The sequence below is a fragment of the Artibeus jamaicensis genome, unplaced genomic scaffold (genome assembly GCF_021234435.1).
Source record: "Artibeus jamaicensis isolate MK-2021 breed Jamaican fruit bat unplaced genomic scaffold, CSHL_Jam_final contig_718, whole genome shotgun sequence".
NCBI classification, from domain to species: Eukaryota; Metazoa; Chordata; class Mammalia; order Chiroptera; family Phyllostomidae; genus Artibeus; species Artibeus jamaicensis.
The window spans coordinates 5,006,872-5,029,243 of NW_026521936.1; the positions used below are offsets into that span (position 1 = coordinate 5,006,872).

At 55.7% G+C, this 22,372-nt stretch overlaps 1 protein-coding gene across 4 annotated transcripts in view; it reads left to right on the forward strand.

The window, feature by feature from the left end:
* Window positions 1-22,372, forward strand: part of DPP6 (dipeptidyl peptidase like 6) — a 532,157-nt gene that overhangs the window by 458,962 nt on the left and 50,823 nt on the right. For all 4 annotated transcript variants that reach the window (XM_053671913.1, XM_053671915.1, XM_037131931.2 and 1 more), the window contains exons 8-10: window positions 7,310-7,430; window positions 18,789-18,943; window positions 21,701-21,798. In XM_053671913.1, coding sequence (XP_053527888.1) covers window positions 7,310-7,430; window positions 18,789-18,943; window positions 21,701-21,798 — 374 coding nt within the window. The remainder of the gene's footprint in view (window positions 1-7,309; window positions 7,431-18,788; window positions 18,944-21,700; window positions 21,799-22,372) is intronic.

Consider the following 22,372-nt stretch of genomic DNA (forward strand, 5'->3'; position numbering starts at 1 on the left):
AAGGCCCATGATATCTTTCTCGTGAATTCCCTGGCTTTGTTCTTGGTCCACCGGCCTCGTATTGGCTTGGTGTGGAGATAACAGAAAAAGGCAGGCCACGGGGGGTGGGGGGGGCAGAAATAACTCAGGAGCTTTACAGTCTAGCCTGGAAACAAGTGCCAGAGGTCACAGACCTCTAAACTGGACATGCCTTTATCTCCCTGCTCACCCTCTGGCGAGGTGCTAATGAGAGCAGCCAGCTCCAGAAATAAAGACCCCAAGGAGACAGACACTTCAAAGACCCAGAATAATCTATAGGCCAGGTAATGAGCCCCCAGTGGCTGGAGAGAAGGGGGCTGTTTAACCTGTCACCTTGCAGATTGTGGATAGTCTGAGACCCAGAGTCTGAGACCCGTCCCCCCCAAATGTCGCAGGCCAGGCACCTGCATGGGATGAGCTGGCATGGTCCCAGAAAGGCATTCCTGGCTTTAACAAACCCCGCACCAAGCACCACGACACGTCGAATACTGCGCGAAACTTCGGAGATCCACACGGGGAAACCGGTTGCTGGGAGCGAGTCCTGCCTCGCAGGCAGCAGAAGCCGCTCCAGTTTGGTCCTCCTGCGGCGATGCCCAGAAACCCACAGGGGGTCACCGCAGGAAGATGCCCGGAAGTCCGTTCACCGCAGCGTGAAGGGGTGTGCGGGCTCAGGGCGGGCTCAGGGCGCACGGTGTCTACCAAGCAGTGAGTGTTCTGACGGCCTCAGCGCTTTCAGGGAGGTTTCAAGTCCAAATCCGTGCGTTTTGTTCAGACCGTCCCTCGCTCCTGTAAAGGCCCAGCTGTGTCTGTTCGAACCGGTCGCCCTGCTCGACGTCATTTCTTGTAGTGCAGCAGTGTTCCATAGACCTCTGTGTGGTATCAGGATCTTGATAAAACAGGGTTGACACCTCCATTTTTGTGGAGTCGGGACAGTGAGGGGCCGCAGGCCGCGGGGTCGGGGACAATCCGGGCTCTAGAACTCACGAGGTGCCTTGTCATGGTAAGTGATCTTTCAGAGCCCAGGTTTCCCTGCCACCGGAATGGGGTAACAACTCCCAGTCACACGCACCCCAGGAGGCTCAGGAAATTAGCATTTGGAAAGTGCCCAGTCCTAGCTGGTGTGGCTCAGTGGACTGACTGCCAGCCCGCGAACCAAAGGGTCACATGTTCAATTCCCAGTCAGGGCACATGCCTGGCTTGTGAGCCAGGTCCCCATTAGGTGGCGCTCAAGAGGCAACCACACACTGATGTTTCTTTTTCTTTCTCTGCCTCCCTCCCTCCTTTCCTCTCTCTAAAAATAAATAAATAAAACCTTTATTAAAAAGAGAAAGAAAGAAATAGAAAGTACCTGGAACAGCCTTCAGCAAACATCAAATACCATTTGAGTAGGAACCAGCAACTGGACCATACAAAGCATCTATCCATGCGTGGCAAGCTAGTGCGCCCTCAACAGGCCAACTTCATTTTTGCAACCATGGGTGTGAATGCACCAACCAACCAGTGTTCACAGCGTGTGTCTGCAGGGCTCTGACAGGTCAGAGAGAGGAACACAAGGGCGGGTCTCTGCTTTCTAGGAGACTGTCACTTTGGGGGGGGGGGCAGCAGACAGAGAGAGTTCTTATTCAGATCCTTCACTTGTTGCTGTCATTGACTTCTTAATCACACTGATTGCGGTGACGTTGGCTGATCAAACCACACAGGTTTCCCGTGTAGAATTCTACTTCACAATAAACATGAACCAGGGTGTTCACTCGTAGGACTGTCCTGGGCAGATGTCAGAGGTGCCGGCAAAGCTCACTCTGCAAAGATACATGGAAGAGCCTTTTATGGCTGTAAAAGCAGAAAGGGTTTTGTTTCAAAGCAGGAGCAATGTAGATAAATAAACTGTTCTACCTCCTGAAAGGCGTGTCTCAGACGCATGGAAAAGCATTTCTGATGTGGACTTTGAAACTGTGCAAAATTGTATCAGTCCAATGGCCCTAGTTTATTAAAAACTAGATTTTATACCTAACCAACAACACACAAGCAGCCACACGCACCTGGAAGAAAATAAAATGCAACAAAGTTTATTTTATTAATTGCATTTTGTGCATTGTGTAGCCTGTAGGGTTGTGGCATTTTTTAAATCCTCATCTAAGGATACATTTATTGGTTTTAGAAAGAGGGAGAGAGAGAACTTGATGGTGGAAAAGAAACATTGGCAGGCTGCCTTCTGCATGAGCCCTGACCGGGGATCGAACTCACAGCCTTTCAGTGCACAGGACAACACTCCAACCCACTGACCCACCCGGCCAGAGCAGGTGGTGGCATTTTTACTTTTTCCATTGTTACTCCATAGTGATGGCAATGGCACAGGGTCAGAGCAAGGGGCCTCCTGCCATCCTGTCCCCGACTCAGAGCCAGCCAAACTGCGTGCGTGATCTCAGGCCACCCCTTGGTCTTTCCCACCCTGGACGCTTTTCTCTGCGTCCTCTCCTTGGTGTGAGAATGTATCTCTTTCCATAGTTACTCTGCGGCAACTTCACTCCAGTGAGACTCAGGATTCCCACTGTTGTCATCCGTCGGCACGTTGCTTCTTCACCTGACTCCTAAAAGATACGTTGACCAGGTTGCAAAATTTAGCGGCAGAATTTCCGTGTTCTGCAGACATTCAGTCCGTGCGGTGTACCAGACGCGTCCAACCTGCGGCCCACAGGCCGCATGCCTCTCAGGATGGCTGGGAATGCGGCCCAACACAAGATCGTAAATTCACTTAAAACATTATGAGATTGTTTGGGGATTACATGTCGCAATGTATTGAATATGTAGCTGAAGACAATTTTTCTTCCGGTGTGGCCCAGAGACACCCAGAGTTTGGACCCCCCAGGTAGTCTTTCCTGTAGGATTAGAATGGCCTAGAACAACCGTGCTCCAGCTTGCCTGAGGAATACAAGGCTTCTTCTGACCACCGAGGGACCTCTGGTCACAGACAGGCTCCGCCGTCATCCTCCCAGACATTCTGGATTCCGCCCTTTCGATTAAACTGTGTGCAGTATGTAACAAGATCTTCTATTCCTGCCTGCTACAAAGTGTTAGTCCAATCGTGCCTGGTCAGTACGTGGGTCATTCCACAGAAGAAGCAGAAAAAGAGGGAAAATTGATAGGAAATGGTCCCTGCCACCCAGCTGCGTCTTCAAGCTCAGGAAACGTCAGAGACCCAGGACAGCGTGGTAACAGAAGCATCTGTTTTCTCCTCGATGGCCACACGTTGGGTCCATGGTGGATGCTCCCTTTCTGCTTCAGGACCCACAGTTCTTCTTTGAAGACAAATGTGTTAACAGCACCACTAATTAATTCGCAGAAGGTCATTTCCTGATCTAAATATTCATGAGACATTTGGGTGCGAGGACGCCGAGCTCCCCCATGGGCTTCCCTTTTGGCCTTGATTTTCCAGAACAAGAAGCAGAGTTGTCCCCTACGATGGTCATTGTCCCCTCTCTGGTTCCTGAGAAGAGGGGGTCTGGCTCTGCCAGCTGTGGCTCTCGGAGCCTCATTGTGGCCACCTGTGAGCACAGGGCTGCGTGTTCTGTCATCTGCTTTGAACCAGTCCTAGAAATACTGAGAGCGTAAATGAGCTGCAATTCACACACATGCAGGTCAGGGGGCCACAGACATTGATTCCTACCGAGTTAGTTGAACTTGTACTAGCTTTTCAGATTCCCAGAAGAGTCGAAGAAAGCCTCCGTCAGTCCCACCCCAGCTACCTAATATAGGTACAGTTCTTCTCCATCCCACTTAAGGGAAGGGAGTGATACTAATGAACAAACAAAACATCAAGGAAGACGGCCGTGCGGAATGGTGTGGGTGTCCCCCGACCCCCTTTTCTGCAAGTACACCAATGATCCTGGGCAAGAAGAGTAGGCGTCCGCATGGATGAGCTGAGGCGGTACAGGGCCCTCAGCCAGCAAGCGGTTCGTGTGGTGCGCGCCATGCTGGTGAATACGCCACGAGAGTCGCTCCGGAATAAAGACCGAAATTGAAAGTGATCTTTTCTTTAATTAGACAATTAACCCAGAAAAATCTATTTAACTGCAAGTTCGCATTTCTCCAAAGAATTCCAATTAATTGCACTTTCACAGAATGTACTACATCCATGACTGTATGACCATATTTAGTCAAAATGCTCGTAGAAAAGTCAGACTAATGAAAACGGGATGTGTTTTGTGAAAACGGCGAAGTAGACATCACCGCATGGTGCCGAGGCATTGGGCTTGCGGTTCATGAAATCTCCACCTGGCACTGGCGTGCGGCTCGGGGTGGGGGGCGCACTGAAATGGCCCTCAGCATGTGCTGCCCACGCCCTCCTATTGCAAGGAGGTGAGACAGAATCACCACACCTGGAAATGAGAGATGGAGTTGGTCTTGGTGAATCAACAAAAAGTGAAATAAACCAGCCAGAGAAAGACAAGTTCCACATGATTTCACTCCAGTGTGGAATCTCGTGAACGAAATGAACTGAGAAACAAAATAGAAACAGACCCACAGAGCCAGGGAACAGACGGACAGCTGTCAGAGGGCGGGGGCGGGGGGCCGGGTGAATGAGGTGAAGGGGTTAAGCAGAGAAACATAACTCATGGTCACAGACAACAACAGTGTGGTGATGACCAGAGGGAAGGGGCAAGAGGGGACAAGTGGTGATGGAAGGAGACGTGACTCGGGGCGGCGAACACACAGTACAATATGCAGGTGACGCGTTATGGAATGGTACACCTGACACCTGCATGACTTCACTAACCACGGCCACCCCGACCAACTCGAGAGAAAAAGAAGTTCATGCCCGGGGAGGAGCCGCCGCCCACACATTCCAGGCTGGAGGGACAAGGGACGGGCTGGTGCATGGTCTCACCCAGACGTCACCTGCCACACCTGGGCAGGCGAAGGCTGCTGCAGGAACCGGATGCTGTGCTCACAACAGTGGATAAAACCCAGCGACTCGTCCCAGTCCGGGAGCTCGCCAAGGCCCAGCCCCGCCGGGACTTCTTCCCTCCAGGGCTTGGTGTTGTGTGAACACAAGACACAATAGCTTCCAGCATCTTCTACCCAGATCGAAGGGGAATCTAAAACAGCTTCAAAGCAAGCGCAGTCCTTACAGCGCTCCACTTTCTAGTTCCTTCCATTAGAAAGAAAGCCAAGGTTCGGAAGGACTTAACATCTGTCATAGTGCGCTTTACTTTCTCATTAGATTAATTGCTGCCGCCTCATTGGGTTCAAAAATTTATTACAGGCTTAGAGCACATAAAAGAAGTTAAAGTTTGTCATACATCTTACCCTTAGGCAAACTCCTAAGAACAGCTACTGAAGTTAAATTAGGAGCCATCCTCAGGTCTGGAGGGTTTCCAGCTCATTCAGGGTGAGGTGAACACTTTACACCTCGGGAGGCCTGAGCAGACGCCGGACCCCCTGTGCCCCCTTCGGGCCTGTCCTGCCAGCAGAGTGACCTGGGGGAACTTGGCATCCTCAGTAAGAACTGTCAATATCCCCACCACTTCCCGGGCTGTGCAAATCCCCCCTCTCGGGATGTGGAGAAAGGGGAGCCCTCAGGCACTGGTGGGGGGAATGCAGACGGGCGCAGCCACCGTGGGAAGCAGTGTGGAGATGCCTCAGAAAATTACAGATGGATCTGCTTTGCAACCCAGCGATTCCACTTCTGGGAATCTATCTGAAGAAACCTGAAAGGTTTCTTTGAGAAAAACCTTTGAGAGAATATACTCTCCCCCCACCATGTTCACTGCAGTGTCGTTTACAGTCACCAAGATCTGGAAGCACATCTTGTGCCCATCAGTAGGTGCCCGTCAGTAGGTGAGTGGATAAAAAAGGCTGTGGTGATTTACATGGTGGAATACTATGCAGCCATGAAAAGGGACCTTTTACCTTTTGTGACAGCATGGGCGGACCTGGAGACTATTATGCTGAGGGAGATAAACGGGTCAGAGGAAGACAAGCACCACATGCTCCCAAGGGCGGTGACCTTCCCGCTGTCCTGGCTGGGGGTCCAGCTGTGCCTTCTGAGGACCGGACAGACACCTGCCGGGTCCTCCCCCTGCAGACCAGCATCTCACCCACAGGTGCCCCTTCCCAAGCCTCTGGCAAGGGCTCCCTGCTGCTGCTGGAGATGGGCACTCGCTCCCTTCCGCTCCAGCCCCTCCTTCGCACCCCCATTAGCGCAGTCCTGCCTCTGTCCTTCCCTCCAGATCTCCCTTCTTCAGGGCCCGGTTTTTCCCAGCCCCCGCGCTGCCCTGCCCCTCATTCCGCTCCCAGCTTAAAATCACTGTCTCAGAACTCCGGCACCTTGAGGACATGAGAGAAGCAATACCCTTCCCGTTGAGGACGAAAGGCAACCATACATTGATGTTTCTCTCCCTCTCTCCTTCCCTTCCCCTCTAAAGATAAATAAATAAAAATCTTTAAAAAAAAAAAAAGAGAAGCCCGTCACAGAAGGACTGAGCGATGGGATTCCACTTATAGGAGGTCCCTGCCGTCGTGACATTTGTAGAGACAGAGAGCAGAGTGGCGGTGACCAGGAGCTGGGGAGGCGGAGGGGGGAGTGAAAGTGTCATGGGTTCGGGTTGCATTTGGGGACAGGGACCAAGGTCTGGAGACAGCGGTGGTGGTGGTGGCCACGTGGCAAGGTGGACCGTGTACTTAGAAATGGTTCAGGTGATACGTTTTGCCATCAACCATCTTTTTGCCAATGAAACCATCTTTTCTGCGTTGCTGTCTCAGGGAACCCCTGGGCCTGAGCTAGGGAGACCCCATTCCCGGAGCCCCACCCGCTTCTGCGGTGGGCATTCTCCTATTTGTGTGTCCTTTTTGCAAGTAGAATGAAAATGTGTGACATGTCTCCCCTCTTTTGTCCCTGGGCACAGAGCAGGGGCCTCTAAATACATTTTAATGAATATTGAACGAATGAACCTCAGGCTCCCCATTTCCCAGTCCACCACTCGTAATTGCTAAGAGGAAATGGGATGGCTGAGATACTCGATGCATGTGATGTGGAAGGACTCACAATCGTCCAGTCCTGGTAGACGATGACGTGGAGTGAGCTACGTGGAGTTCAACGTGGGGTTCAAGTCCCCGATGAGCCTGAGATGCGGGTTCTGTCTGCCTCGGGTGAGCCCACAGGCTCCCCGTCCTATCAAATACACGCGCCAGGAAAACGCAGGGCGCACGCAGCTGGTTTTGGACTTGGAAGCACGCCCCGTGAATGGCCACCTCCTCGGTTAACCCTGTGTGTTTTCTCTTCCCACACCAGATATTCATCTTTGAAAACAACATCTACTACTGCGCCCACGTCGGGAAGCAGGCCATCCGTGTGGTCTCCACGGGCAAGGAGGGCGTCATTTACAACGGCCTCAGCGACTGGCTGTATGAAGGTGAGCTGCGCGCGCGGGCGCAGGGGGCGGGGCCGCGGGGTCGCCGTGCTCACCACCGCCCCTGCTGGGCTGTGATGGGTGGTGGTGTCTTTTCCTCTCCCTGCAATGTACACACTCCAGCTTCCCGAGCTTCTGCTTGAGCCTCAGGCAGCCTAAGGCAGGCTGAACGCTCACCTGGCGGCCAGGTGTGCTGGGCTCTGCAGGGCCGAGCCCTTTTACTCAGGAGCTCAAGGTGCTGTCCCGGGAGGCGCACGGGACCAGGAGGTGACTTGTGGGGACACCACACTATGCACAGGCTTGTGATTCTCACACCAGTAGGTAGAATGCCTCGTTCTGCCTCGAGGTGGGAGGGCTGGAAGGGAAAGGGCAGGTGGGAGCTCCCACAGGAGCCAGTCCGAGTGAGTCGCTGTCCTGGGTCCTCCCCTTGTTGGACATTCCCTACTCTGCAGTGTCCTTTGGCGCCAGAGGGCACTAGCTGTAGGCATTATTAAACAATTAGACACCCGAGTGGGGCTTTCTGCTCTTAACATTTTTTTTAACTTTTTAAAAAGGTTTTATTTATTTGATTTTTAGGAAAAGGGGAAGGGAGGGAGAAAGAGAGGGGGAGAAACATCAATGTGTGGTTGACTCTCTAGTGCCCCCTACTGGGGACCTGGCCTACAACCCAGGCATGAGCCCAGACTGGGAATCAAACCAACGACACTTTGGGTCTCAGGCCGGCACTCAATCCACTGGGCCACATCAGCCAGGGCTGCTCTTAACATTTCTAATCTGCCTCCCCGCTGATGAAACCATCACCATCTCCATGCTGACACTGGGTTTGGGTTTCTGTCCCCTTGTGTAACTGCCACCTCAGGCCACGTGCAGCAGGCTGATGCTACAACAGGCCAGGTGGCCTTCACAACACGCACGACTTCTCACAGTCCCGCCGGCGGCCGCTGGACCAAGGTCCAGGTGCCGGCCGTCGGGGCCTGCGGAGCGCTCCCTCCCGGCCCGCAGACCTGTGGCCTCCCAGGGCAGGGGGAGAGAGCTCACACCAGGGGCTCGCGCGCCCTCCCAGGCCCTCTCATCCCCCCTCCAAAGGCCCCACCCCCAGACGCCCAGTGGGGACTGAGGTTTCAGTGTGAATTCTGGGCGGTGCCGACCTGCAGTCTCTCCCGCCCTCAGGACACTGTTCTAAGAGGTGACCGTCGTGCACATGTGCTGAAGGAGGCACCGTGAGGTCGGGTCGTCTGCCCGCATTCACATAAGGTTAGGGGACGTGTCCCAGGGACTGGTGTTGGTCAAGTGCAGGACTATTGCCTTTCCGGGAATCCCGACGTGAACCTGTCAGCCTGTGCTCCTCACCGCAGGCCTAAGCCCAGCCCGCCTGGGACCGTGGGGTCACCAGACCAGCCTGGGCCGAGGATGGCCAGGGGGTGACGCTCTGGGCGTTGTCAGCCCAGAAAGTGCCCTTTGTCCCCACACTGTGCGCCCCGCAGTCCGGGCTCCTGCAGCACAGGCGCCCTCTGCGGCCCCCGAGCTTTATGTCCCATCAGGGGGCCACTGAAAACACCGAGATACCAAGTCCCCCGACGGAACCTCTAGTTTCAGTGACCGGACGGCGGTGGTGCAGGAACCCCGTCAGACACGGGGCAGCCGACACCCCAGGACACTGCCGAGCCCCTTTCCCGTCAGCTCACCCCCTCACGGCCCCTTCCCAAGGCCACCCCTGTCCTGACCTCCAAGGGGCTTGTCTCCTGGCAGACACGCTGGCCCCTTCGAGGCTGTCCCCTCGGGGTGGTCTGCTGAGAGCTCCGAGTCTGTCCTGACGTGGCCGCTGCGGCTCCGCGCGCCCAGGGTTCTGGTTCCAGAGCTGCCTTCTGGGCCCCAGGAGGCTCGGCCTTGAGACTTCACTGCCACAAAATCCGTGGCCCCTCAGGAGGGTGTCACTGGATCACTGGAATGAAGGGGACACCGACCGATGTCCACTGTGACCTCACCGCCCCGGGAGTGGCGGACCCCGAGTGCCCGAGCAGTCAGTGGCAGACACCCCCCCAAACACCCCTCAGAGAAGGGGCTGGAAGTCCCAGCTGCGAGATCCTGGCCCACGCTGGGACTCATCTCCTTTAAAAAACCCGTAAGCAGGAGATTTAAAATATCTTTTGTAGTATCTCCCTAATAAAATACAAAGCTTATTGCTTGGCAGTGCGAGTTAAGCTTCAGCTTTAGCAAAAATCCGTTGAAAGGAAATTTCTCTGGGAGGCGTGTACGCGAAATTGCGTGGGTGTGTGAGCGGCGCCCTAAATGGTTTACATCGGTCACAGCCGACGTGGCAGCTCAATCGACTAAGTGCCATTTCCCCAGAAGGCTCCGTGCGCCGCCGGTACCTGGATTGCTATGGTCAGGGGCCCTGGGGGAACTTGGTTCCTTCCTCACTAATGGGAAGGGAAACTTTAAAGATTGTCTGTTTCTAGTCTGTGGCTTAGGTTCATTTTCAGACACTTACTTTAAAAAAAAAAGGAAAAGGAAAGAAAAAATATCGGGAGGAGGAATAGCCCGAATGGGCGTGCACAGGGCCTGACTTGTAAGGTGGGGGCAGGGGGGGCTCGTTCGGAGCAGAAACTCCACTACAGATGCAGGAAATGCCACTGCGGCCGCTCCATTGATTTCTTTTCTGCCCCCAAAAGGATCTTAAATGTACTGGTCATCTTGGAAGATTGAGGGCTGAGGGAGAGAAGGCGGTAGGAGGCATCGGGCTGCCCGAGTTTGCAGCCCGTGACCAGGTTCACACGTAGGACAATCCTCTCTGGTTGCAGCTGAGGCCACCAGCACCAGCAGGAATTCACCCCGGATGCCGGTGGCGGCCCCAGACCGTAGGTCTCTGGTCTCCCGGGCTCGTGGCGACCACAGGCTGACTTTGTCTGGCAAAATGCTCATCTTCACTTCCCTCCTCTGGGCAAGCGCCATGCCGTGACACAGGATGTTGATTTTGATACCAGACTGTAAAGACTGAGCAGCACTTGCCACTGCTTCGAGGTTTTCCGGTGCAGATGGCACTGGGGGGGGGGGTCTGAGAATTCCGAGGACCCCGCCAGGAGTGTGCACGTTTGCAGAAGGGGTCGGGCTTTTGCCAGGCTCCTGACCTGTCAGACGTGTGAGCAGAGAGGCAGAATTGCCCACGTTTCTGCAGAAGGGTCTTGGTTACCGCAGTCACAGAACGGCTCGTATCTTCCTGCTGCGGCCTGTGGTCGCGTCCTCTCCGTTGCTGTCCTGTGTGTGAGGACTGGAGCCGGAGAGCACCACGTCTGGGGCCTAAAGTTTCTAATAATGAGACCGCCCGTAATGTTTCCGCGGAACCACTTGCCCGTTGTACTTCTCTTACCAGAGCAGCAAAGTGAGGTGCGTAATCCAAATTGCGTCTCGTTGCCCAGGGATGCGTCGTGACAGCCAGAGACTGGTGGGGTCCCTTGAGAAGCACATCCTTCCCCGAACGTGTCCCCGTGTCCCCACCTCCTGAGACCTCGGGGCAGGAGAGCAGGTGCGACCTTGGGAAGGCGTCTGTGGGGCCTGGAGCCCTCTGGTGTGGGAGACGGAGGCTCGAAACCTGTCTACTCGGTACCTGGTTTGGTCCAGATGTGCCCCACCCGGGCCAGTCCAGAGACGAGAGCCACTTGGAAAGGTGAGGGGACCCAGAGGTGAGGCTCTGCTGGCAAGTTGGTGGCGGCGGTGGTTCCCCAGGCTCTCGGGTGTCCGGCCGCCCGGGCGGGCAGCGTCTATGCACAGTGACCAGAGGGGTGAGCTCTTGAGGACAGAGGCATTCTGCTGGACCCTGGCTGGTCCCCTTGTCCGCTGACCCCATCTTCCCAGTGCCCCACCCCCCACAATCTGAGTGCCATCTGCTCCCTAGGGTCCCAGCCCCACGCCTCTCTGTCCTCTGTCTACCGTCCCCACTGCTGACTGCTGTCATTCCTTCGGGAGCCGCCGTGCAGGACAGGGTAAGAGCTGGCAGACCTCAGAGCCGGGTGAGAGGTTTGTTAGCGCAGCGGAAGGAAGGAAGGAAGGGAGGAAGGGAGGAAGGAAGGAAGGAGGAAGATGCAGGCTCCTTGCCTGAGTGAAGGGGGACTGGTTTCCTTGGAGAGTCGGATGCTCACCCCAGCCTTTGCCTCTCCGCCCCTAAACCTGTTTGTCCCCCTGCTCGGGCCCTCCCCCATTTCCCCATTCTGAAGCCCTGGCCTGGAGGAACTAGGTCACTCGGAGCCCCCTCCTTCTTCGCTGACCTTTCCGTGTTTAAATGTCGGGCACTAAACACACAGAGAGACGGCAGGGAGTTGGAATCCGCGCTGATGACTCTATAATGAAGTCTTTACTTTTCCTCACATTTACCTAGTGGGTGGGCAGGAGGAAAGGGCTCCAGCTGTCCCCCCAGCAGGCGATCTGGGGGGGCACAGCACGGGGTGTCGCTTCATCTTCTCCCCCACTGAAACACACACACCCAGTGGGACTGAGTCGGCCTGGGGTGCCGGCCCACCTGCTCTCCGCCCCCTGCCGACACTCGCTGCTTCTCTCTTTTACCCCCTTTCCCTTCCTTTCTCCGCCATGCGCGTGCTGAGCCCTACTGTGCTCTGGGCTGAGGGCGGCCTGGGAGGTGCAGGGGGTGCAGAGGCAGCTCGGCCTCTTCCCGGCATCAGACACAGCAGCTTGAACTTGGGACCCCGGAGACTTGCCCGGCATTGCTTCTGTGAACGAGGACCGTGAGGGAACGAGGGTTCGGGGATCTAGGTTTGAGGCTCTGAGTTCACCGTGGGGGACCCTGTCCGGGGGAGGCCAAGGGGACGCTGCCGGGTTGGGGTGTCCTGACGGGACTCCTGCGCTGGCCAAGTTCAGACTCAACCACACGAGCGTGTGACTGGGTGCCCAGTTGCATCCCTGAGCCCAGGCCCTGCTCCTGATGCTCAGCCCGAGAGTCCATTCTCCCCCCGCCCAGCAACCCACCCGAAGCCGAGCAAGGCTGGTCTGCCCAACACACAACCGACTCCCGGTCCCAGGAGGTGCCGGTACCCAAAACAGAGGTGACCTTTCAGCTCTTGTCAGGAAACCCTGCCCCCTGTTCTGGCAGGAATAAGTGAGCCTGGCACTGGTTTTATCAAGAGAAACCCAAACAGCCATGTGGGCACCGGAACTGTGAAGCACTGGGGTTTTAGATAGAGGTTCCTGCAAAGGTGTCCAGCCAGGGGGTCACGGGTCACTGCTGGGCAGAAGTGGGCTCTTTCTGGCCCTCTGGACAAGACCACCAGGGCTCCTGGAAACCTCAGGGGTGTCCAACCTTCTGGCATCCCTGGGTCACACGGGAAAAAGAAGAGCTGTCCCGGGCCACCCATTCAATACATTGCAACATGTAATCACCAAAAAATCTCATCATGTTTTAAGTGAATTCACGATTTTCTGTTCAGCTGCATTCACAGCCGTCCTGAGCCGCAGGCGGCCGTGGGTGGACACCCATGTATCTGGTCAACGCCTTCTCCGTTCAGCCCCCTCGTTCTCTTCGGCTCTTTCCTGTGCCTGGCCCCACCTCTCCCAGTCCCATGGCCCCCTCCCTTCCTCCCATCATAGAGTTTCTGCTCACCCACAACCCGACGGGTCCCCCAGAGCCATGTGCCCAGACCTCTAAACAAACAGCAGGTGTAGGAGGGATTTGCATGGGACAGAATCTGCCCCATAAGAAAGAAAACCCAAGACGTGGCCGTGACCCACGCAGCCCTCCTTCCTTCGGAGGTGACATTCAAGTCCCTGCTGAGCGCCCTGCATCCATCCCTCACCCTGAGAACACAAGGGACCCAGTCAAGGGGAGGGAGACAGGAGGGAGGATGCGGGCCCTCCCCCAGGAGCACCCCCACTGGGAGCCGAGACTCTGCGAGAAGCACGTCTTCCTAGTGCCTTCGTGCACGAAAGTGGGAGCGTGCTCCCCGCGAAGCAGATGCTTTCAGATCCAGGCCCACCGTGGAGCAGTTTGTATAATGCAGGGGACGTGGGTCCTGATCCTAACTGTACCCACTTCTTCCCCACAACTGAGGCACTTTTCAGAAGCACGATGCATTCACACATGGAAATGGGGAAGCCAAGCCACCATTCATTCACTAGAGAGCTAATTCTGTAAACAGTTTCTTCCCCGCCCAGTTTCCGTCTCTGGAGACTCCACCAGTACAGGTTCCCCATCTCTTGTCCCATTTCTGCTGCGCGGTCGCAGCGGGAATGCGCTAATGAGAAAATCTGTGTCTTACCCCCACGTCACCCCACACGGGAAGACTGGGGACATTCTGGACTTCCCATCCCAGAGCACCAGAGGTGGGCCCATGGCTGCCCGAGTTGGCGGACACTGGGCACCCCTGGCCTCCATCCCATCCACTGGCCTTGGCTTTGAGGAGGAGCAGGTGGGGGTCTGGAGTTCATGGGCGTGTGGATAGAGCAGATCCCAGCCATTGGCCAACTCTTCCCAAAACACTCAGCATGCTCAAAAAGCCCTGCATCGCTCAGCCAAACAAAGTTCCCTTGGGCTCTTTGGGGAAGAGCGGAACAGGTTACTGGATGGCCCATTAAAAACAGGAAAGCCAGAAATGAGGGCGGAATCGTCATGCGTGGTTATGGCTGAGTTTGGGGGGTGTCCAGGCCTTCTTGCGGTTGGTTCATCTGCTGTCCCCACTCAGTCACAGCCATTCTACCTTCAGGACAGGGGGTGGGGACTGGGCCCTCTCTCCGTGGGCTCGGGTTTTATATAATGACTTTGGCTTCATTGTAGCATTGAACCGAGCCAGGAAAAACATCATCATTCAGTGGAAAGTAAATGGAAAGGGGAATTGGAAACTATGTACTAGGGACCTTTCCTCTGTAGGGGAGATGGGGAACGGACTTTGTTGGCTCTGTTCAGTGAGGGCGGGATGGGAAAGAGGAACCCAGCACGGGGTGTTGCTCAGGCAGCAGTGGGGACGGGGTGTGTGTGAGAGACAGACAGACAGAGAAACATGAAGAGACAGAGAGGGAGACGGGGCACCGACACAGAGGTAGATTTTAGCCACAAGGAAAACCTGCCCCAGTGAACTATCAGCGGTGGAACGGAGAACCACACCCCCCACCCCAGGGCACTCCCTCCTGGCCAGCAGTGCGTGGCGGATGCTGCCCCCTGGTGGCCGCCACGGGGTTGCGTGCTTCAAGCGCTCAGGTTAGGCTCTGCTGGACAGGTCTCTGATGAAAATGAGATGCAAATCGCAGCACGCTGATTGGCCAGCGGGCTGTCCACATCACCAGAGAGCAGCTCCACACACCTCCAGCTGTGCACGCGCCCCGTTCTTTTTTAGCGCCCCCTCCAGTTAGTTCTGTTCTCGGCACCTCGGGTAAAATCAGTAGCGGCAGGGAAATGGCAGCAGATGCAACTGAGAATAAATCGGATTTTCTGTATTTAGAAGGAGGCCACTTATTTTTGAAAACAGATCTATCCAGCATGTTATTTATGTCTTTTGCGGTTTTCCAGGATGTGACTTCTCAGGGTGCTTTGATTGTCTTCAGTAGGCCCTGCACGGGGAAGCAGGGTGTGGGGGCCAGGCACTTGTTGGCAGAGGCAGCCACAGGGCCGTCGCTTCCGGCCCGTCTCCCCACCTACGTTCTGTTTTGACGCATGTCTGGCCTCCTTACAAAATGACAGGTGGCAATACTGGTGTGACTCAGGCAGAGGGAGCCGCCAAACAGCCGCCTGAGCTGCCAGACTGCGCGAAGCGTCGCAGGAAAGCTGAGGTCTGGGTTCTGGCTGGCCGCGCCCACTGTGTCCTGGGTACAGCCCTGAACCAGTAGTCCGGAGACCGCGCCTGGCTCTGCCCCTCAGTTCCAGGTTCCAGTTTCCAGGGTCAGGCACCGGCCTCCTGGCAAAGGTGTCCAGCCCACCGCTCCTCAAAGCCAGGGAGGGTGTGACGTTGCACCCCGAGTCAGGGCAAGGCTCTAACACTTCCTGCTAGCCTATTTCCAGTGCCCCTGGGCCTCAACTCCTGGCCCTGCTCCTGGGCACCCTGACATTGCCAGGATCAGTGAGACAATTCCACGTGACACCCAGGGTCTGTACAACCGGCAAAAACCCTTGATTGGCGTGGCGAGCGGGGATATTTTGCAATGGCTGGACCACCCATGGAGGTTCTGACGTGTCCACTGGCCTTGGAAACATTTGGGGAGCACTTCCGGCTGGCGCAGCACTGTTGAAGGGCGAGGCGTGGTCAAGGGCGCCCCTCTGTTCTGAGGCCGACCTGGGACAAGAATGGGCTGTCTGGGCCTAGCAAGCCAGGGCATCTGAGGGACCGCAGATGAATCGTGACACCTGTCGGCTACCGCATGCAAGGTGAGGGAGGGACAGGAGTGGCCCCGGCCCACGGGACTTCCACCTTGGCTGTTCATCTCAGTGTACTTCAGCTCAAGCCATGACTGAGCGCCTGCTGTATACCACGCTGCACTGTGCTGGGCAGTGTGCTTTCCCCCGGGGCCGTGTTTCTTGATGATGCGGGCAGCTCCTGGCTCACAGGGACTGACCGTGTCCCACGGGGCTGGAGGCTTCTGGGGCACATCGCTCCCGAAAATGCTCCGGCTCCCCTTCCCATTGAGGCGTACACCTTTGCCTCCTGCGGCCCTGCCCAGATACCGAATCTTGCATCACTTTCTTGTAAACACACCTGGGGAACTTAAATGTCATCCTTCAGTGTCAGGCTGCTAAAGCCACACAGCAGGAATACATGGGTGGCTTAGGGACCTTGGTCCCTGCTCAGTAATCAGATGTCCACCTAGGCACCGGGGTCCCCTCTCCATTTCTTACATAAATGCAGAGACCACAGCCTGTGCCAGGGAGGGCGCCAAGTGTGTGATGCCCAGTTGGTAGAGGCTCACTGTATCACGGGTCCCCGTGTTAATTCCACCAATTATCACCTCAGGCAGTAGACGGCCACCCAGGTGGCTGTCCTCAGAGGAAGGGTGGGGGTGACGTCCAATGAGTCATTGCCTGTCACTCTCTCTTCTTTCAGCTTCACAGTTTGAGAAACTGCTACCCAGCTCCAGCACACGAGCCCCAGCAGGGGGCAGGTAAAACTCGTGTCCTGGGCACGGCCCCCTCGCCTCTGTGGCCCGATATTCAGCCCACGGAGCTGGTCCAGCTCCAGGTGACGGCCACCAGCCCGGGAGTTCAGAGGGTGGAAGCTCTAGAAATGGCTGTCAGGCCTGAACGTGAGGACTGGCTGGGCTTTGCCATCTCTGTTTTTCCTGTGTCCCCCAAACAGGTGGCAGCCTATGGCTCCCCTGCCGTCCCCTCCCCACCGTCCCTCCCCCTGCACACAGAATTGTGGTGCTGACCCCTGCAGTCAGGACGTGTCCGTACAAGTAGATCAGCAGAACAAACAAAAATTAACAACTTGACACAGCTGAGAATAGAAACTGTTCCAAGGGTTGTTTTTAGTTTATAGTCAATTAATCTTCCTCTTAGAAAAGCAACAGTAACAATCTGCACTGGTCGGTGGTGCAGTTGGTTGGGGCGTCGTCCCCGTGCACCAAGAGATCATGGGTTCGATCCCTGGTCAGGACACATACCTGGGTTGCGGGTTCGATCCCTGACTGGGACACATACAGAAGGCAACTGATCCATGTTTCTCTCTCACTCTTTCTGTCTCCCTCCATCTCTCTCCCTTCTTCTCACTCTAAAATCAATAAAAACATAACCTCAGGAGAGAATTTTTAAAAACCCCTAAAGAGTAATTTGCAATTTGATACACATGGTTTCTGATACCCATTATTTTTAAAGTATGTTTCCACTGATATTAAATAATTGTGCAGAGCAGCTCCAGCCAATCAGTGACGACTGCTCGGTCAGGGTTCTCTGCTGAAAACACGCGCTATGATGAACTTCTCTGTAATGCATCTCAAGGGGAAATAAAAATTTTAAAATAAAACCATGGTATAAAGGAAATGTTACCTATCACTTCAAGGCTATAATTTTGCTTTCTGGTGAAAAATTCTAACTTTCAGAAAAGGACAAAATGAAGTCAGTTCTTTAAGAAAAAACCCTTCATAAATACAAACCACCGTCTCTCTCAGTTGGTAGTTAACTGATGCTTCAATTAAAATTCTAATTTCAGAATCTCAATCATCTTAACTTTCCTGTGACTATTATCAGGCTGATCAGCTTTGGCAAAATACCAGGGAGAAAGTATAACTGTCTAAGGGAATTAAAAATCATTACGGGGTTGATAATACATTTTGCCTCAGACATTAAACCAATCTCTGTGCAGATTATTAAATTAATATCAAGGTCAGAATAGAATGGCAGATTTTCTCCATTTTGTAAATTGGACACGTTTCAGGAGCTGAGTTGAAAACTGTTTGGTCGGTCCCACGGCACCGTGGCAGGCTGCTGCCAGGCTGCCAGCATGTAGGGGGCAGTGTGGGGCAGGATGACTTGCTGCAGACAGGTGTCCCCGCGGCCCCACCCATGTTGCTGGCCATGCTCGCTGGCGTTCACATCAGAGATGGGCATTGGAGCAGTGGTGGACGGGGGTGAGCGAAGCAGAACGGAGATCGGAAGGAGCCAAAGATAAACGTCACCTTTCCCAGTGTTTTCCATAGGCCCGCCCCTTCCACGCACTAGCTCTGCCTCTTGTGTGTGTGCAGACGGGATACACACAGTAGGTGCACAGCAGGCACACAGGATACACACAGTAAGCACACAGGGAACACATAGTGTGCACCAAGGATATACACAGTAGGCACAGCACACACACAGGGTACACATGATAGGCACACAGGATGCACACAGTAAACCAGGTATACACAGTATGCACACACAGAATACACGTGGTACATACCCAGCCAACACGCAGTGAGCACGCAGAAGGCACGCACCCCCAGGCGCCCCCTGACAGCTGAGTAGGGCTCCAGGACCCTGCCTCCCTCTGCCCCGGGGCCTAGCCTGGCTGTGGCGGCTGGGGCGGCTTCAGCGTGAGTGGTTTGCTGTTCAGATCATCTTCCAGTGAGAGTCCTCAACAGTACGGTATCGATTCACTTCAGAGCACACTCGTGAGGTTCACACTGCTCAAATCCATGTACAAAAAGAAACAGTTTCCAGAAAATCGGCCCCCATTCTTTTGGGCCCTGATGGATCAGGCGTCAGGGTGCTGAACTTGGCATCTGGGCCAGGTACTCCCTGAGCTCCCTGGTGGGAGGGCAGATGCAGGGCCCGGGGGACCCACCTCTCCCAGCTGCAGAGGCAGTGTCCCCAGGAGTCACCTACAACTGAGCCTGCACCTCCCGGGGTCCCGACCCCTGCGTTGACCAGTCACATCTCTCTGCTCCACTCGCCCTCAGAGGAGATCCTGAAAACCCACATCGCGCACTGGTGGTCTCCGGACGGCACGCGACTCGCCTACGCCACCATCAACGACTCCCGGGTGCCCATCATGGAGCTCCCGACCTACACAGGCGCCGTGTACCCCACCGTGAAGTCCTACCACTACCCCAAGGTAAGTGCCGCCCCCCCCCCGCCACCCTGCTGTCCTGCGTGGTGAGGCTGCCACCCTCAGACATGGAAGGAGCTGCTCCACCAACAGAGGCAGTGAATTATCTCCCGTTACAGCGCACGCAGTCCCCGCCACTGAGTTCAACTTCTTGGCGCATTCACCTTGTTTTAAAGAACTGAGCTGTTGATCCTTGCTCCGAGCTCCATCGGAATCAAAATAAGCACATTCCCTCCACGTGTGATTCTGGGAGACAGGCACTCACCGGCCCACCCTCGGGACACTCTGCCTTTGCTCCGTCTTCAGGATTTGGCTCCAGGGAGGCCCAAGGGTCCTGCCTGCCCCTGGCCCCTGGGTCCACGCCGGGCTGTTGTGTGTTCGGTCACATCTGGCCAGTAGTGTGTCTAACGGCTTCCCAGACCGCAATGCTGACACAAGGCGCTGGAGAGGACACAGGGCACTGGGCAGGACAGGGGACAGGGGCCAGTGTCTGGCCCCGTTCTGTTAGAAAACTAGAACACCGTGCCCAGGGAGGGACCGACACCAGACCTCTGCTGCCCACTCACCCAGAGAGAGCGGACGTCTGAGGGAGGGACACACAGCTCCCGTGGACCCTCGCGGCTGTGGTAGGCAGCTCCCAGCCCCTGCCTGGTGACAGTGCACACTTCCTGTCAGGGGGATCCCCCGAAGGGCCACTCCGACCTCTGCCAGAGGGCACCGAGCCCCGCTCCCCACACGTCACACAACAGCAGGAGGGATGACAGTGCACAGGTGCAGCCGGCCAGGTGCTGGGGGGAAGACACCCGGTGTCTCGGTCAGCTCGGGCAGCTGGGACGAATATGGTGACAAACCCAGAGGCTGGGCCAGAGCGCATTCATGTCTCCCAGGTCTGGGGGCCGGGAGTCCGCTGCCAGGCTGCCGGTGCCGCTGGGCTCTGCCAACCACCCTCCTCTGGGCCCCGGGCAGCCATCTCTCCTGTGTCCTCAGGGGGTGGAGGGACGGCTCCGGACCCCTCCTCTTCTTACAAGGACACTGGCCCCATCACGGGGCCAACTGTCAGGGCCACACTGAACCCCAGTGACCAGCCCCGTTAGGAATTGGGGCGTCACAGGCTAACGAGGTTTGGGAGGGACCCAGACCTCGGTCCCTAACAGCTGACATGACTGCGTTCCGTTGCCCTTTGGTCCGGGTGGCCCCAGGTGGAGGAGCACCTGTCCCTGCTGTTTTCTGTCCTAGCAGCACCTAGGTGTCACCGGGACGCGGGTTTGCCCTGGGACAGAACTCTTCCTCTCTGTTCCAGCTCATCGTTAGCAGAAAGCCCGTGGAAGGGCCCAGGCTACGGGGCGCTGGGCGGACGGCGCCAGTCTCTCAGCCGGCCTGCGTGCCTCTGCACACACTCGTACGCTCACACCTCTCACACACACATATGGACACACCGTGCACTTACACGCACCACACTAGACACGGCAACATAATCCCACACTGCATCACACACACGCATATTCATATACACACACCACAAACACACAAATGTGCACACTCACACTGACACACACACTGAGCACCTTCACTACAAACACACATACACACTCATAGCACACACTACACCACACACTCAGGAACACATACACACATTCACACTCACACTCACACATACACACTTATACACTCACACACCACACACATACACACTCATACCACACACTACACCACACACTCAGGAACACATACACACACTCACATTCACACTCACATATACACACTCATACACTCACATACCACACGGATACACACACATACCACACACAGTATACATAAACACACATTCACACTGACACACTACACTCACACACTAACACTACAAACACACACACCACACATACACACTCACATACTCACTGACACATATACACACTCACAGTCGCACACTCAGACACTGCACACACCACGCACTACTGTCTAACCCGGGACCGTTTCCTGGGTGACCCCCATAGCAGGGCCCCTTCCGTCCAGGGCCGACATCCTTGACCTCGCGGTCAGCCCTGGGACCGGGGCCTGGAGCTCACTCGGGTTCAGAGGCTTTGTGTGTGCACAGCGAGCCGCCCCATTCTCACGGGCAGAGTTCAGGCAAACCGGCCGCCTAACGCCTGCTCCCGAGTCAGAGCGCGAGCTGGCAGGCCGCCGGACCCGGCCCACTCGTGGGGCTCATCTCCCCGGGCACACGGGCCGTCTTCCTCTCGGGGAGCAGAGGAGGTGAGGGCGGCAGTCCAGTCCCCCCATCCCGCGGACCAGGCTGGGGCACCCCGTCCCAGGGCCCAGGGAGCAGGGGGCGAGCAGGGAGGAGGTTCAGTTCCTTTCACAGGAATTCGTTTTCCCTGCCTCGGGGCCACGGCCGGCATCGGCAATGCTCTCCACTTCTGGAAGTTTCCCTCCTTCTCCGTGTCTAGGTTCTCTCTCACCCCCGGTGGTTAATTGAGTCGAATGCTGCTTCCCTGGCACTGACAGGTGGTGGGGGTGGGGGTGGGGGGAACAGGGAGGATGGGGTGGATCCCCAGGCAGAGCAGGGCTTGGCCGCCTCGGTCACCTCCAGTCCTCACGTCCTCCCAGCAACCACATGCCCTCAGCAGGCTCCGCCCCTTAGCGCGGAGCTCCAGGGTCCCCAGGCCTGAGTCCGTCCTGGGAAGACCTCGCAGGGCTCAGCTTTGTCCAGGCAGCAGGTGGCTTCCTCACCTCCCTGTCCTTCTGTCCTTCTGTCCTTCCCAGGCTGGCTGTGAAAACCCCACCATCTCCCTGCATGTCATCGGCTTAAATGGACCCACCCACGACCTGGAGATGATGCCGCCCGACGACCCACGCATGAGGTTTGAACCCTCCTCTCAGCTATGTCACAAAACAGTAATAATTCGATGAGTTATTGAGGTCGCATTTGCATGGTGTCCGATGTATTTTATAGCCAATGTCAACATCCAAGAAAACAGTAAGTGCCTGAAGTCTTACTTACGTTTTGTGTGACGCCGGGGATCCATTCCCCTGCCCGTCTGGGAAGGAGCCCCCGTTAACTGCACGTCTCCAGCAGGGGGCGCACGACACAGTCTTTCCCAGAAAATCCCTGCCATATAAGACTTTCTGTCTCTGACGCCCCATTTTCAGAGCATGATTTTAGGGCATTGCAGTCCCCTGCTGGCTCTGGGATCTGAGCAGAGACTCCTGTTCCGTGAGCCAAACCTCGCAGATGGTGAGGCAACTGCCACGTGGCTGGGGGAACATTCTGACACAGATAACTCTCCTGCTGTTGTGTGCGTCTCGTTTAGATGGATTATTTTTTTAATATATTTTATTGATTATGCTATTACAGTTGTCCCATTTCCCCCCTTCATTCCTCTCCACCCTGCACACTCTCTATCCCCACATCCCCCCTTTCGTTTATGTCCATGT